We start from the raw sequence: 17,792 nt of genomic DNA on the forward strand, positions 1-17,792 counted from the left end.
GACATGGATTCTGTTGCCTGCTTTTTGATCACTTCCCCCTGGTAGGACTGGCTGCCTCGCCAGGCCGCTGAGGAGGAGGATATCCTCAATCCTGATGTGACTTGATGGTCTGGTGTGGGTTGGTGGAAGGACTCCCCTTATCTGAGGAGTAGGGGATGGGGATTAGGGGAGAGAGGGACAAAGAGAGTGTGACTTGGGGAGAGGAGGAAGGAAGCTGCGATCAGGATGTGAAGTGATTAATTAATTAATTAAAAAAAGCAAAAACAAGATCATGGCCATTGAAATGAACATGACTATATGGTATGAACTCCAGACCATATTAATCGTTGGACTACATTGTGTTGCCAAAGAGGAAACTCTTACTGAGAAACCCAGGAATAATAAATCATGTGGAGCAGGATTATAATAGAGGTGAGTTAATTCTCAGAAGCCCTAACATTCTTCTAACAGAAGAATATAATACAAGACTCAAGAAAAAATAATCTGAAGATGTAACTGCTTAAGAAATAATTCTTATAATATTTTTATAAGATCACAAAGGCATGACTTCTTAAGCATATAAAATAAATAGTAAAGTTTATTTTAGATATGAAGAAATCATAAAGAAATGATGACAAGGGAGCATTCAAAGTCAGCCAGAAGTTTTGAAAATGGAAAGGTTTTCACGCCCATCACTGCAGTGGAATCTGGCTAGATACATAGCAAACGAATTCACACTCTAAGCAAGCAAGATAACTCAGGTTAAAATGCAAATAATTAACTGAAAATCTAGACAGAGCCATCAGGGATGGCCTAACTAAGACAGACACCACCCCAAACCACCTAAATTGATGGGAAAAATAAGCACATTAAAAAAAGATTAATTCCTAAAGACTGAATGTGGATGAAGGAGAGAATGCAAAGCCCTTGGGACTGTAGACAGAGGAGTCTCTTAGCCTGCCGCCAGTTTTTCTTCTCCTCTGAGGCTGAGAAAGTTTCCCTGTGGACACAAATCTCATCAGAACAGTGGAAACAAGAAGACAATAGAGGGATCTTTACAATGCTTCGACAAATGGCTGAAAAATGGCGCTCATAAAACAACCTCCAGATTCTCTCAGCAATCAAAACACAGCAAACCTATCACCATAAGACCAGCTCTGCCAACACAGTGGGCCCAAGCTCCATACTTAGATAGAATATAATATAGCCTTGAGCCTTGGACACATGTAAATGAATGAAGAATACAAAGATGAAGGAAGTGCAGGTAAAGGAAACCTTTGGACGTTTGGACCTCAAAGCCTGATTAAAGGAAATTATGTATGTCTAAATACTAACATATAAAGACAACGAGTGACAAAAATGCACACGAGGACAGGGAGAAGAGCTGCACCACATGTGGAAAACGGGTAAAAGATTTTATGCAACTTATGGTATACTTATCAAAATGACATCAGAATATTTTTAAAATGCATATGGCAGCTCTCTAGACAACTGCTCAGCACAGAATAAAGTCACTGTGATCAAGGTGAACTAAAAAGAAAACCCCACTGTATACTTCCTATAAAAAAAAGAAAAATTTAAGACTATTATGCATTAAAGGAAAGTGATACAGAAAGGTGTGTCATGGGAGAATAAAGAAAGGTGTGTCATCTGGGAGAACTTTCAAAGTGTTCTTCAGAATAAAGGCTTTCGGGAAGGAGGGTCATTACACGATGATAAGGTGATCTTGTCTCCAGCGTGTATAAATATCTAAATGTGGATGACCTAAAGCTGCAGCTTCAAAATTAAGTGGGACAAACCCCACAGGCATGAAAAGTCACAGCTGTAGGTGCACCCGGAAGCACTGTCATGACTAGACAGACATCTGCAGACGGTCGGTCGAGGAGAATGTCAGCAGCAGTGCAGGCCATCTGTCTAACCATTGATGCAGAAGGCCTGATTCAACACCAGAGGAAGACATGTTTCTCAGTGCAGATTATCTGTTGAGATATGCCATGTTCTTAAACTTATAACAAAGCAGCAAATCTAAAATGAACTTCAGACCTTCAGGGGTAAAAAGCCAGGTGCTATGTACAACTCTGTGCTTATTAATGTCTTAGCTTAGAGGAAGCAGCCACATTCCTTGAAAGAGCCAAAGCATCCAATAAAGAAAAACACCAAATCTTTTTTATTGAAACATCTTTCATAAAATGAATCTAACAAAAACATTTAAGGCCCGGGTGGTCTTGTTGGTGAATTCTGTTGGTCCTTGAAGAGAGAATGATGCATGCTGTACACACTTCATTGTAGAAAATAGAAGAGAAGGAAGCTGTCTACTTTTGGTCATTAGTGTATAATCAGTGTGCATGGCACTGGGCTATGTACACCCATGTTACACTCTTTGAGCTCATCCCAGCCTTCCTCCTCTTCCTCATCCTCTTTGTTCCTCCAGACAGCTTTGCGTCTGCTTTTGTATCACATACATAGTCACATGACTTATTGACATAAAATCCAGGAACCACGTGTGAGAGAAAATGTATGATAATTGTCCTACACTGCCTTAATTTGCATGACATGATTCTTACTACTGGCTTCCACTTTTTTTTCTTTATGGCTGAAAAATTTCGCTGTATATTCATAGGCCTCTGTTGATGGACACCTCGGTTGGCTCCATGGCAAGCTTTGGTGTGAAGTATTGTCGTGATGTGCTGACGTGGGGTTCTCATACCCAGGAGTGGAACAGCTGGGCCCTGTGGCAGATCTCCTTTAACTTTTCTGAGGAACCTCTTTTCTGACTGGATTGATCTACACTCCCACCAGCCGTGTGTGAGGGCTGCCCTTGTCCACATCCTCACCAGCTTTTGTTATTTCTTTTCTTAGTGATGACCCTCCCGACCTGGGTGACAGAGGCTCAGTGTACTTTTAATGTGCACTGATCTGATGACCCAAGAGACTGAACATTTTTATGTGTTAATTGGCCATTTGTACTTCATCATTTGAGACTAGTTTGCTTACTTATTGATTGGGCTGTTTAACTTAATAGGCTTTTTGAGTCCTTTGTAGGCTCTGGATATAAATCTCTTGGGTGTGTAACTCACAACGATTTTCTTCCATTTTATAGGCTGTCTCCTCACTTGATTGTTTCCTTTGATGTGCAGAAGCTTGGTAATTTCATGGGACCCCTTCTGCCAGTGTTGGCATTATTTCCACAGGCACCAGAGATCAATTCAGAAAGTCTCTGTCTACGTCTACGTCTTAGGGTTTCCCTGACCTTTTATATTTACTTAGGTTAAAAATTCCATTATTGCCTGTGTTAAATGCCTTTTGTTGTTGTTGTTGTTGCCTAACACCTGAAAACAGCAGCTTAAAGAAAGAAAGGTTTACTTTTGGCTCACAGTTTGGGGCTGCCATTTGTCATGACGGAAATGCATGGTTCGGGTTTGAGACTGATGGTTGCATCGTGTCTGCATCTAGGATCAGAAAAATGAATACTAACCTCATCCCTTCTCCTCCACTCCCTCTTCCTCCCCTCCCCTCCCCTCCCCTCCTCTCCCCTCCCCTCCCCTTCCCTCCCCTCCTCTCCCCTTCCCTCCCCTTCCTTTCTTCTTCTCTTCTACCCTCTCCCTCCTTCCCTGTCTCCTCTTTTATTCATTCGTGAACTCAGCCAATGGGATGGTTCCACCTGTATTCAGGTTGCATCTCTCCACAGATGACCTTTGGAAACACGTAAGGGCCCCAGGATTATGTCATTTAAAAGGGTCTAAACCTAGTCAAGCTGCATGGAAAACTAACCTCACACACTCTAAAGGAAGAAATGGATAGCTTTATGTCAGCTTGACACAAGCTAAAATCATCTGAGCAGACAGAACCTCAATTAAGAAAATGCCTCCAAGTAAGATAAGGCTGTGGGTAAGCCTGTGAAGGCATGTTCTTAGTGATTGATGGGCGAGGGCCCAACCCACTGTGAGTGGTGCCATTCCCGGGCTGAGGGTCTTGGTTTCTATAAGAAAGCAGATTGAGCAAACCGTAAGGAGGAAGCCAGTAACCAGCACTCCTCCATGGGCTCTGCGTCAGCTCCTGCCTCCAGGTCCCTGTTTGAGTTCCTGTCTTAACTTCTGTCAGTGATGAACAGTGATCTGAAGTGTGAGCCAAATAAACCCTTTCCCTTCCAACTTGTTTTGTTTTTTCATGTTTTGTCTCAGCACCAGAAACCCTAAGACTGAGGCACAGAAAAGAGAAATGGAACCAAAGCAAGATTAAGACATTCCCATCGGGGCAAATATTACATTCTATAGCTTCACGCCCAGCATCTGGGCACATAGTGTGATCACATGAGTCCCCCAAGGCTTTGGCAACCCTACTCCTTATGGCTTTGCCATTCGCATCCCAAATGACCTCACTCATCTAGAAAACAAAAGCCGAGGAACTTCATCACCACTAGACTGGCCTTCCAGGATGTGCTTAAGGCTTTTTTTAAAGCTGAAACTTAAACAACATCAATATATGGACACACAAAGTCACCGGCAAAGCTAGCAACCGCTGAAATTAGGTTATCTTAGTACTGTAGCTTCATGTTTAAAGCCACTTATGACTTCAGCATAAAGGTTAGAAGACAAAAGTAACAGAAATACCTACAGATATGATAACATGTTAATGATGTGTAATATAAAAATTGTGACTTGTAGGATGGAAAAGAAAATATGAGGGAAAGGAGTAAAAGGGTAGCACTTGTATGAAGTGAAAATTAAGGTGCTGTCAGCTTCAAAGTGGTTATAAATATCATATTTCTGTATAGGATGTGCAAGAAAAAACCTACTGTAGATGCACAGAAGAAAAAATTAAAGGTATCATTTCTGATGAGCGATCAAATTATAATGGGGGACAAAAAGAAGAAAGGGACAAAGACAAATTGGCCTCAGTAAATCCTGACTTAACCCACAGCTACATTAGCACACTTAATCAAAAGAGTTAGTGCTTTTTAAAATGTTTAAAACATTCAACAGAAATACCCAATCATATGCTGCTTTGACAGGACTGACTTTTGGAAGACAGACGGAGAGTGCGGGGCTAGAATGATATTTTCCAAATAAAAGGAAGCCAAGAGAGAAGGGGTGGGTATACTCACATGATCTCAGCCTAAAATAGTAAAGAAAAACACATCACATTGTAATGAAAAGGTTAATCTATGAAGATGTTATAACCGCTGTCAGTATGTGTAGGCACCTCAAATGGGAGATCTAAATAAATATTGCAAATATTAACAGGTCTGAAGCAAGGAGTAAGTAGTGTAACCATATTAGCATGGATGTCTACGCTCCTAGCAATGGACAGATAAACCAGAAAAAAAAAATCCAATAATAAAAATCGTACCTGAGAGGCACATTTTGCCCAACAGCATTAGAATATTTTCTTTTTAAGAATATCCGGGACGCTTTCCAAGATAGATGCTAGGCCACAGTTTTAATAAACTTAAAAAGATTAAAGTCATATAATATCTCAATTCTAGCCAGCGTAATATGAAAATATGAATAAGCAGCTGGAGAAAAGCCTAAAAGTGTCCCAGATGCCCAGAGATTAAACAATACCCAATTGAATAACCAATGGATCAAAGAAGAAATTAAAAGCATATATCCTAAAGGGAAGAGGAATGGCTCTGTGGGTGAGGTGCCTGTCTTGTGGGTATCAAGACCTAAGCGCAGATCATCAGGACCCATGTAAGAGCTGTCTGTGTGGCCCACAAGTGTAGCCCTGATGAGGAGAAGGCGGGAGGGGCAAAACCAGAAAGAGTTCTGGAGCTCTTTGGACAGATAGTCTAGCTGAATTGATGAGCCCCGGGTACAGGGAGAGACTGTCTCAAAAAAGAAAGTATGGCCCGATCAGGAAAAACTCTTGAAGACATCTGGTATTAACCTCTGGATTAACATGCATGCACACACATGTATCTATACACCTTCTGTTGTGTGTCACTATTCCTAGGGGGATGTTAATAGTCCTCTGTTTACTCCAGGTAGAGAGCCCATGGCAGACCCATCAGAGCCCAACTTGGTGAAGCAATGTGCTGTGCGGGGTAATTTACAGGGATGTGGGTTGCTTACAGGAACAAAAATACTCAAAGGCAGCCGCATCGTGGAAGCCCACCTCAGCATGGGTGGTAGGGTAGCTCACAAACACCGAGGATCTGGAGGACACGGCAGAACTTGCAGGCAGCAAGGATGGAGAGTCCCATCTCCAAGCCGCACAGTGGGTCTTCGCCTCCTCCAGGCAGCCTGGCTGCTCTGCCGCCAGGGAGCATCTCTTGGACATTCTTGGAGAGGGAGAGGGCCCGGTGTATATGTCAGTTTCAGGGACTTCCTAAAGCTTTTGAGGTGGTTTTTTGTTTGTTTGTTTGTTTTGTTTTGTTTTTCTGAGGTTTAATGACTTTCCCTGAAGAATGGAATGTTTCACCTTCCTTGGTTATGACACTTTCCTGTGTCATAACAAGCTTCTAAGAAGCATGGAATGTTTCAGCTCCAAGAAAATTGCTACATGTCAGCAAACCCTTCACATGTATGCAGCCACATGAGCAAATACAACACACATACACAGATACACACATGCACACACACACATACACACACACAGAAAGAGAGAGAGGGAGAGAGAGACACACACACACACACATACAATGAATGCACAGTAAAAAAAAAAAAAAGATAATAACAAGTGTTTAAGACAGTATCAGCACTGGCAAGGGGGTCCAGCTGGTAAAGACGCTTGAGGTGGAAGCCTGGTGATGTCTCTGAACTGTGTGGAAGTAGAAGGAGTTGCTTCTCACAGTCGTTCTCCGACCTTCATGTGCCTGCCATTGCATCATCCCCTACTCACACATTATGCATGTGTACACATGCACACACACACACACACACACACACACACACAAACAAATGAAGTATTTTTAGGGTGGGTTATAAGGAAATTTCAAATATTCCATACTTGTCGTGGAAATCGGGAATGATTAGTCACTTTAGGGAACTATTTGGGTTTCCCCCCAGAAAATGAGTGTGGCGGTTTGAAAGAGAATGGCTCCCGTAGGCCCATGCCTTGGAATGCTTGGTCCCCAGGTGCTGGAACTTTTTGGAAAGGATTAGGGGGTGTGGTCTCAGGGGAAGTGTGAACTTTTTGGAAAGGATTAGGGGGTGTGGTCTCAGGGGAATTGTGTTTTATGGCGAGTGAGCACCGAGGTTTCGAAAATCTTGTGCCGTTCCCTCTGCCTCCTGCTTGCTGACGAAGACGTGAGCTCCAGCTGCTCCTGCTAACGCACCTTTGCGCCACCAGCATGGACTCCAACCCCTGGAAACCACACACCCAGTCGCCTGGACACCGTGTTTTGTCACAGCAACAGTGGGCTACAGAGTTACTGTTCACACAGGGATTGTATCCCTGGTGCATGCCAGAGAGAGTCAAAACATAAAACGTATATCAGCACAAAATGTGCATATACTCATAATCATATTATAGCAGCCCAGACCCAAAGAACAATCCACTCCAACTTAACTGTGAGCATACCCACTGTGCTATCCAGTCCCTCACCGCTGTGACAAATCCATATCTGATAGAAAGGAGTCTAAAAGAGGAGAGCTTTATTCTGGCTCACGGTTTCGGGGTTTTGACTCTGTAGGGTTGTTTCCATTGTTTCTGGGCTGTGGTCAACAGGGACATCATGGTGAGGAGGGCGTGGAACAGCAACACTGGTCACATCATGGGGTCCAGGAAGAAGAGGGGAGGTGGCCCCCAAGAATACTCCACCTCAGTGACCTGTTTTCTGTATCTAAAAATTTCCTCAATTTCCCCAAAATAGCACCAACGACTGGGGACTAGCATTCAACCCATAAACCTTCGGGGCATTTCATATTCAAACCACGACATGATCACAATGGAGCATTATTTTCTATGAAAGGAATAACGCACTGATTCATGTTGCCTGTACAAAATGATGGGAAGAGCGAGAGAAGCCGGGGGCAAAAGGCCGCGTGCAAGGTGAGGAAAGGAATGTCAGAAACGCTCAGCCTCACTGGGAAGGCCTGGGGCTGTTGCTGACGCCGCCGTGGGCCTGCACTAACCCACAAGGCTCACCACTACGGAAAGGGTACCGGCATTATTCTTCCTGTGACACATTTGTGTGTGTGTGTGTGAGTGCCAGTGTTCTTAGATCACACCTTTACGTGGTTTTGTGCTGCAACTATAGAATGTCTGGCCTCCTCCACTCCCTCAGAGATGTGCAGTTTCTTCGAGCGTGGAGACCGTAGAGACATCTTACCTTGACGCCAGTCAAATACACACCCAGTAAGCTGATGCTGTTGAGAAAACTGTGGGACCAGGGTGTAAGGCACACACCCTGGTTCTGATGCCGCAGTTACAGCACAGGCTAGAACACAAGAGAACTACCCAGGAGTGCGCATGTCCAAGGGCAGGCACCAAACCCCAGTGCAGAGCTCATTACAGCAGATGTAATTTATAACCATCTCAATAGTTATCATTAGGAGAAAGGCTTTATGATGAATCTGCTAGGAGTAAGTTTTTTGGTGCATAAAAATGAGTATGTTGATTATCTCCTGTAGGTGTGGAAAGGATCACCCAAGCATGCAATTAAATGACAAATTAATCTAGGCCACAGAGTGGATCACACTTACAGAAAGTACCTTGAGCTTATCTGCTAAATTGTTTTGAGTAGGAAAGCAGGTCTAGTGCCTAATGATGCAATGAAGATTGTTTTGTGATTTCTTGTATAATAGAATAATAATGAAAAGAAGTTTACTCTTGTTCTTCATTTGGACGTTTAGTTACTCAACACGGTTGTTCTTTTTTTAATTTTAATTTTTTATATTAATTACAGTTTATTCACTTTGTATCTCAGCTGTAGCCCCCTCCCTCAACCCCTCCCAATCCCACCCTTCTTCCCTCTTTTCCTCCCATGCCCCTCTCCAAGTCCACTGATAAGGTATGTCCTCCTCCCCTTCCATCTGACTCTGGCCTACCAGGTCTCATCAGGAGTGGCTGCATTGTCTTCTTCTGTGGCCTGGTAAGGCTGCTCCCCACTCAGGGGGAGGTGATCAAAGAGCTAGTCCATAAGTTCATGTCAGAGACTCCGTTTGCCTTACTAGGGAATCCACTTGGAAACTGAGCTACCATGGGCTACATCTGTGCAGGGGCTCTAGGTTATCTCCATGCATGGTCCTTGGCTGGAGTATAAGTCTCAGAAAAGACACTTGTGCTCAGATTTTTGTTTTGTTTTGTTTTGTTGCTCTCCTTGTAGAGCTCCTGTCCTCTCCAGATCTTTCTATCTCTCCCTTCTTTCATAAGATTCCCTGGACTCTGCCCAAAGTTTGGCTATGAATTTCAGCATCCTTTGATACCCCATTGAATAGAATCTTTCAGAGGCCCTCTGTGGTAGGCTCTTGTCCTGTTCCCTGTTTTTTTTTTTTTTTTTTTTTTGTCTTCTGTTTGCCTTTCTAAGTGAGGATTGATCATCTTACCCAGGGTCCTCCTCCTTGCTTAGCTTCTTTTTTAAAAATTCTTTATTAATTACACTTTATTCACTTTGTATCCCCCCTGTGGTTCCCTCTCTCCTCCCATCCCAATCCCTTTGCTTAGCTTCTTTAGATGTACAGATTTTAGTATGTTTACTCTATATTATATGTCTAGCATCCACTTATAAGTGAGTATATACCCCGTGTGTCTTTCTTCTTCTGGGATATCTCACTCAGGATGATCTTTTCCAGTCCCCACCATTTGCCTGCAAATTTCATGATTTCCTTCTTTTTAATTGCTGAGTAGTATTCCATTGTGTAAATGTACAACAATTTCTGTATCCATTCCTCAGTTGAGGGACATCTGGGTTGTTTCCAGTTTCTGGCTATTACGAATAAAGCTGCTACAAACATGGTTGAGCAAATGTCCTCGATGTATACTTGAACATCTTTTGGATATATGCATAGGAGAGGTATAGCTGGATCTTGAGGAAGCGCTATTCCTAATTGTCTGAGAAAGCACCAGATTGATTTCCAAAGTGGTTGTACAAGTTTACATTCCCACCAGCAATCGAGGAGGGGTCCCCTTTCTCCACATCCTCTTCAACATGTATTATCACTTGAGTTTTTGATCTTGGCCATTATGATGGCTATAAGGCGAAATCTGAAGGTCATTTTTATTTGCATTTCCCTGATGACTAAGGACATTGAACATTTCTTTAAGCATTTCTCTGCCATTCTATATTCCTTTACAGAGAATTTTCTGTTTAGTTCTGTACCCCATTTTTTATTGGATTACTTGATTTGTTGCTTTTTAACTTCTTGAGCTCTTTATATGTTCTGGATATTAGTCCTCTGTCAGGTACAGGGTTGGTGAAGATCCTTTCTCAGTCTGTAGGCTGTCGTTTTGTTCTAAGAACAGTGTCCTTTGCTTTACAGAAGTTTTGCAGTTTCATGAGGTGCCATTTATTGATTGTTGCTCTTAGAGCCTGTGCTGTTGGTATTTTGTTCAGGAAGTTGTCTCCTGTGCCAATGAGGTCAAGACTTCCTCCCCCCGCCCTTTTTCTCTAAACAAATTTAGTGTGTTTGGTTTTATGTTGAGGTCTTTTATCCACTTCGACTTTAGTTTTGTGCAGGGTGATAAATATGGATCTATTTACATTTTTCTACATGTAGACATCCAGTTAGACCAGCACCATTTGCTGAAGATGCTGTCTTTTTTCCATTGCATGCTTTTGGCTTCTTTGTCAAAAGTCAAGTATCCATATTTCACACACACATGGGAGAGTGATCAGGATGTAAGCGCAATGGTCTCAGCTTCCATGGTGAATCTCAGATTGCTCATTGGTTCCCTTTGGATTTTGTCAGTTGTGTCTTCCTACATAGGGACAGACTTCTGTCTTTCTGTTCCAGGGAGCTGTCATCAGCTCAGCAAGATTTCTCATCCAATAATTGAAAGTGGTTGCTTTAATCCAGAAGTTTCCAAAGAGACTGCATAATCAAGTCCCCTGTTGCTCTTTTTTAAAAAAAGTTCTGTTTAATTAATGATGGCAAAGTCAAGTTCCCACATGACTCTGGGGACTGCCTGGCATCGAGTCAACTGCCTCTTAGGCTCTCTAAATGAACCCACAGGCCCCGTTGGCTCTAGACCAAGCTGCCCTCCTGATGATGTACACCGGAGGGTTTCTTCTTCAGATAATGCTAACAGCTAACTGTTAGTCACTGAAGGTGTTGAGTGGACAAAGGATAGAGTACTCCGCATTAAGGAACACGAAACAGTTTGCTCAAAAATGGGGTGCGTTGTGATGACCCTCAAACAGAGGGAAGCGTCCTCAACTGTCCAGGGGAGCTCTGGAGCTCATGTAAACACACTTCTCACCCAGATTCCTGCTCTGAGGATTGTGCATATCTGTGAGCTGAGTGGCTAGGGGGGAGCTTGTCTGATGGGCATCACCTGAGGTAAGGCACGGCTGCTCCTCAGCGTTAGGGCTCTGCCAGGGCCTGCTAATGTTCCTTCGCTGCCCTGGTCTCGGTCCTCTGAGCCGATCTTCTCCTCCTCTTTCTCTCTTTGTAGCTTTCTGAGATATTATTGTTTTGTTTCAATTTCCTTTCTTCTCACATCTTTTTTGTGTTCCCTGCTTTCCTTCACTGGCATCTCCAGAAGGAATCTCCTTCCCTTGGAGCTAAGCCGTTCTTACACATCCTCAGACGGACTCTCTCCTTTCTCCTTTGGTATACTGATGATTCAGGTCAAACTGGAAACAGAGCTTGCTAAAGCTCTTTCATTGTTCAATTGAATTCTCACAGCACTGAGCAATAAAGGTGGGCAATTGGGGCTGCAGGGTTGCTCAGTGGTTGAGAACACACGCTGCTCTGTCAGAGGATCCGGCTTTGGTTCCCGGCTCTTGGGCAGCTCACAACCACCCGTAACTCCAGCTCCAGGGATCCAACACCTCAGCTTCTGAGGCTCCAGAACGCCAGTGTGTGTAAAATGTAAGAAAAAATTATTAATTTAAAAATTGCCATTAGCTCTGAACAGTTCAGTAATGTGAAACTGTATTCCTTTTCTGTGCCCGAGCTGGCTGTGTTGCTGGACGGTTGTGGCAGTGAAATACGGTGTTAGAGCTGGTCACGGAAGAACTCAGGGCACAGCCTTATTGGCCCTGAGGGCCACTGGCTGAGTGGCTGAGCCCTTACTATACTGGGCATTAAAGTACTGAGAGGGCTGTGTGGTTAACACTCCACAGAGAAAATAACTCACACACACACACACACACACACACACACACACACACACACACACAACTGGCTTGACTTTGCTTTCCTAACTGCTGCTTTTCCTCATGCTAACAAATCTTAACCCTTTCATTCTCCTACGGTAGGGACCCAATGGGACATGGACTGGATTCCTCAGTTATTTTTCTGTTTTGGCCACTGTCTGCCATCCTTTATGTGGAATCAGTGAGTTCTATGTATATTTTTGTGTCACAGAGATGATTCATATCAGCCACTTAACGAAAACAAAAAGAGGAGCATACGAAACAGCTGTTTAAATTACATATTGAAATATAAAACGTGTCTAGAGAGAGCATTGGTGAGTGGAGGGAGTGTGTGCAAACCAAGCGAAACAGTTTACATCACAGACGAGGTAACTCTGTAAAAGGGGGAATAGGCTGAATGCTGCATGTACACGCACATATAAATGCATATAGAACTGCATTAACATTCTTTTGTGTCAACTCAAATTTTCATGGGTAAGTTTGCTAATTAAGTAAAAGCCAATCATTTAACTTATGTGTGTGAAAGTCTAATCCAATAATTTAAAATGTGTGCATGTGTGGCTGAGTGTACCTGTTTTCGTATATGAATATAGAGGCCAAAGGACAACTTGGCTGCTGGTCATTAGGTGCCTTTTTATTTTTGCTTCTGATTTGTTTAAAATTTTATTTTGCGTGCATGAGTGTTTCGACTGCACAAGTAACTATGCACCGCGTGTGCGTGGTGCCCACAGAGGTCAAGAGAGGGCATGTGGTCCTCTGGGAATGGAGTTACAGACACTTGTGAGCTGCCATCTGGATGCTGGGAATTGAACCCAGGTCCTCCGGAGGAGCAGCCATTGCTCTTAATCACCGAGCCCTCTCTCCAGCCTCTCGCTTTTGCTTTTAAAAGTGTTTCTCACTGGCCTGAAACTCTTCAAGTAAGCTAGGCTGGCTGGCCAGTGACCCCAGGATCTGCCTGTCTCTGTCTCTGCCACCACAGCCAGCTTTTTACGTGTGGGTTCCAGCACTGAGCTTTGCAGGGCAAACACTGACTGCCGCTTCAGCCCTTAAAGACATTTTAAAATCTGAGTAACTTTAAAAGTACACCGTACTTTAAGCATATATTTACACACGACTATAACTCAGCCTAACCGTCCATACTTTGCTTACTGTGTGCACTCATTTTTCCATTTACATAGCTTCTGCCCCTGCACATGTAGGCTTTGCCTTGTTGAATCCTTTGGAAGCGCAAGATGACAACGACCCTTGAATGTTCAACCCTTCATGCTTAACTGCTCATCTCACGCATGTTCTCTGGTATTGCTGAGCCCCACTGCTACCCTAAGGCAACGATCAGTGACTCCAGTGCTACCTAGCACTGAGGATTTCCGAGTGTCTGCATAGGAGTGTGAGCAGACATGAGCCCCAGCACAGGAGCGGAGCTCAGGGGACAGCATGCAGGAGTCAGGTAGCTTCTTCCACCATGGGGCAGGGGCATGTCCCACGGGTCATCAGGCTTGGTAGCAAGTACCTTTACCCGCTGAGACACCTTGCCAGGATTTGAGTTACTTTTTAACAGGTGGGCTATGAAGCCTTCCGAAATACAGGCAGTGCTACATTGTCTTAAAGATGGCGACTCAGCTCTAGGGAACTGTTATGCTGAGTTTTTGTCTTAATAGCAGAAGATTCTACTGTATTTCCGGTGTAGCAGTCCAAGGTGAAGGTCGGTTTCCCTGGAGGCCATTTTCCTTGGCTTGCAGGTGGCTGCCTGCTGTCACCCTGTGTCTGCGTGTAGGTGTGACATCATTGTTTTTACCCCTTGTCTGCAATGCCAGGGTGGATTTTAAGCACTAGGAAGCAGTGGGTGGGAGCGTGGGCTTTGCTGTTGGGGTTCCTCCTGTCGAGTGGGAAGGGCTCTCTGTGAACCTGCTTCAGGGGCAGTGTGGCGCGCTCAGCCAGCTCCTCCTCCCGTGGAGAAGCTCTCATCTCTGTCAGCTGATTGCACAGCAGGGATCACCGTGGTTTGTTTGGGGTTTTGCGGGGTTTTCATTTATGGAATGTTGACTTCGTAAAGCGAATCCAAGCAAGGGGCCTCCCTTACCGACACCGAGGTATACCTAATGGGAGAAGGAGAGCGAGGAAGGAATTGGGGCGAAAGCTGGACACATTTACAAAGTGGTTGCCACTCCGCGTTGGCGCCTTTCACTTTTCTCCCTCTCGCTTGCGCCAAGCGTCTGCTAGCAGAGGGACTTAAGCTGTCCGGAAGCTCAAGCCTCAGATGTACAGATTGGCTTCTCTCTGCCCCGCCCCGTCTCTATTTCCCTTGCTGTCTGTCTCTCACTATCAAGGAGAAACACCTCGGGCCAGTTATGCACACCTCGGTTCTGCGATGAACAGCTCTCAAGGAGCGCTTTCTCTTGGGCAAGGGGCAGTTAAGCCCACCCCTCCACCACCGCTATAGCAGTGCTTGCATGTAAAAGAAAACCTTTCACGCTGTATTTTGTAACTGTTTGTTTTAAGTTTGTTGTACAACTCATGCTTGTCAGTGGTGGGTATTTCAGGCATTAGGCACAACCGAAACGGAAGCTTCCATTTTATTTTCAAAAGACGTCTGCTGAGTCTCTAAATGAGGTCAAGGGAGAAACCCGCAGAATGAGTGACTAGCTTTTATTACGCTGGCCATTTCTATTCAGGGCTCATGAGGTAGCGTTGGCACCGCACAGTCCTCCTGGCTGTGGTAGTAAATCTAGCACGTGACGCTAGAACTCTTTCTTCAGCTTCGACCCCGTGCTTGCTACAGTGATCATGTAGCAACAGTCTCCATTTTTTCCTTTTTGGATGTGAGGACTTCTGTGTAGCCATCTGAATATCACTAATAAGGGAGGTGAGGTGGACAGATCTGAGGACGGTGAGGTGGGCAGACTGAGAACCTCCATGTCTAAAGAGAGAAAGAGGGTGAAGTCTCTCTTTTTCTCAAAATCGTGAGGTAAATGTCCAGATATTGTCTCTGACTCACCATTTCACATTATCGATGCTAAGTCTGTAAAGTGCTGGCTTTCATTGTTTTTCTCCTGAAAGCATTGCTCTCAGTGCGGTGCCATACCCCAGGATGTCCCTGCTGAGAGTTCAGCCTGCTTGGGTTTTGTTTCTCTCCTGCACTGCGAGGCTTAGCTGCTCTGCCTGTGACAGAAGAGACTACTGGCAAATTAAGGCTGAATCGGAAGACAAAGGTCGCTGGACAGTTCTCTTGTCACTCAGGTGCGATGTTCAGGTCAGCACGATACACACACGTTTGAGAAGAGTTGAGGTGACCCCAAGGAGCTGGCAAAGCCCACACATGCTGTGTACCCGGGAGGAGACTGCGTGCGTATCAGACGAGTGGCCGTTAGAATGGGCTTCTCACATGCCTTAAACAGGGAACAGAGTCTCACCACCCCCGTATAGGCAAAGAATTGCCTGTAAGTCCCCCTCCTTCCTGGGCATTAGAAAGCTAGACCGCCGTTCTAAAAATTCACTATCATATGCACAGTCTGAAAATGAAATAAGAGTGCGATGCTAACCACGAAACAGCGGGGTGTGTTCCAAAGAAGAGAAATCCAAAACAGCTTCTCTGAGGCCTTGCTGTCTCCTGACGCTTCTGAAGTTTCACTTTGCCTGCACTCCTACAGGTTTATGCTTAATTTTTAGCACTATCAGTGTCCTTAAAGCTTCCAGCAGGGAAGGGGGCATATTAACACATGCCCACACCCCAAGCAAAGATCTCAGTTAAAGTTAAATGCAAGCAGTGATGTGAGGGTTGACTTTCTTGTGCCTGGTCCAGCATTTTTGACACTTTCTTCTCAAGTTTGGAGAATACACGATGTTGGTGCATCTACTTAAATCCTTCTCATCCAGATCTAATCCTCTCTTTATCTTCAAAGTAATCCACTCTCTGGCTTTTTCCTCTATTTCTTATCGGAACTATTTCTCATTTGAATCACCCTCATCAGCGGAAAACAAACAAACAAACAAAACAAAACAAAACAAACAAACAAAAAAAACCACTGAGCCCTGAAAAAAAAAAAAGCATTATAATAAAGGATAAGTTTGTTGATTTGGACTATTAATGGTGTAGCAATGGCCAGGGAATTCATACTTAAATAGCTGGGCAGAGATTTATGGCTAACAAGATTTTGGTCTGGGGTAGCTTCGGGGCATTATGGGTCTTTAATGGTGGACTTTGTTGTTTTCTCTACAGCAATGAGAAACCACAGTGCTGTGCGAGAGTTTGTTCTTCTTGGACTGTCTTCTGACCCCTGGACTCAGCCCGTCCTCTTTGCCCTGTTCCTGCTGGTTTACCTCCTTACTCTGCTGGGGAACTCCTTGATGCTGCTGGTGATTACAGCGGACCCCCAGCTCCACACGCCCATGTACTTCTTCTTGAGACAACTGTCCTTCCTAGACATCTGCCACTCCTCCGTCACAGCTCCCAAGATGCTGGAGAATCTGCTCTCTGAGGAGAAGACCATCTTGGTTGAAGGCTGTTTGGCTCAGGCCTTCTTCGTGTTCGCCACTGGCGGCACGGAGGCCTGCCTGCTGGCCGCCATGGCCTATGACCGCTACGTGGCCATTGGCTCACCTTTGCTCTACAGCCAGGTGATGAGTAACCAGTGCTGTGTGGGGCTGGTGTGCATCTCCTGGGGTGTGGCCATTGTTGACGCTCTCCTCAATATCCTTCTGGCTGTCGGTTTAGATTTCTGTAAGGACCAAACTATTCCTCACTTCAGCTGTGAGCTGTCTTCTCTCTTCCCTCTGTCTTGCTCTGACACCTCAACCAACTTCGTACTCCTGCTGTGCTCCTCTGTCGTGCATTTCTTTGGGACGCTTGTCATGATTGTTTGCTCTTACGCCCTCATTGCCTCCACCATCTTGAGCATCAGCTCCTCCACAGGCAGAAGCAAGGCCTTCTCCACCTGCTTGTCCCACCTCACTACTGTGATCTTGTTCTACGGCTCAGGTTTCATCAGTTATCTCTTACCGGCTTCAGGATCCCCCCTGGACATGGTCTTCTCCTTGCAGTACAGTCTGGTCACCCCCATGCTGAACCCCCTCATCTATAGCCTGAAGAACAAGGAGGTGAAGGCAGCAGTGGGAAGAATGATCAGAAAGCATTTTTGACCTCTTAAACATCACGCCCAGCATTATGATTAAATAGATGCGGAGCCTCGGGGCAGTGTGATCAAATGATGAGCTTTAAGGAGCGTTTTTGGTTGCCATGATGGTAGGTGCTAATGGGGACGTGCCTCTTGCTTCTTGCTTTCTTGGGAATAGTTGTGAAGAAACAGAGAACTCTTAGGATGATGAGTTTCATTCAGGAAAGGATAAATGGATCAACGAACCCTCTTTTCCAGGAGCACAGCTTAAATAAATGGTTATTTTTCACAGCTGTATAAACATCTATTAGTTTTGGCTGCTCACTACTCCTTCACACACACACACACACACACACACACACACACACACACGTATACACCAAATCCTCAGGAAATGTGACTCTTGCAAAAACAGATGACCATCATGGAACCCTGTG

At 44.6% G+C, this 17,792-nt stretch overlaps 1 protein-coding gene across 1 annotated transcript; it reads left to right on the forward strand.

Moving 5' to 3' along the window:
• The first annotated feature begins 16,462 nt into the window (after nucleotides 1–16,462).
• On the forward strand, nucleotides 16,463–17,380 carry LOC110562078 (olfactory receptor 8S1-like). The gene has a single exon (XM_021658749.1). The coding sequence runs from the start codon at nucleotides 16,463–16,465 to the stop codon at nucleotides 17,378–17,380; it is 918 nt and encodes a 305-aa protein (XP_021514424.1).
• The last annotated feature ends 412 nt before the right edge of the window (nucleotides 17,381–17,792 follow it).

The sequence above is a fragment of the Meriones unguiculatus genome, chromosome 8 (genome assembly GCF_030254825.1).
Source record: "Meriones unguiculatus strain TT.TT164.6M chromosome 8, Bangor_MerUng_6.1, whole genome shotgun sequence".
NCBI classification, from domain to species: Eukaryota; Metazoa; Chordata; class Mammalia; order Rodentia; family Muridae; genus Meriones; species Meriones unguiculatus.

Coding starts and splice junctions, on each gene's coding strand:
- LOC110562078 (XM_021658749.1), top strand. CDS start 16,463: ATGAGAAACCACAGTGCTGTGCGAGAGTTTGTTCTTCTTGGACTGTCT.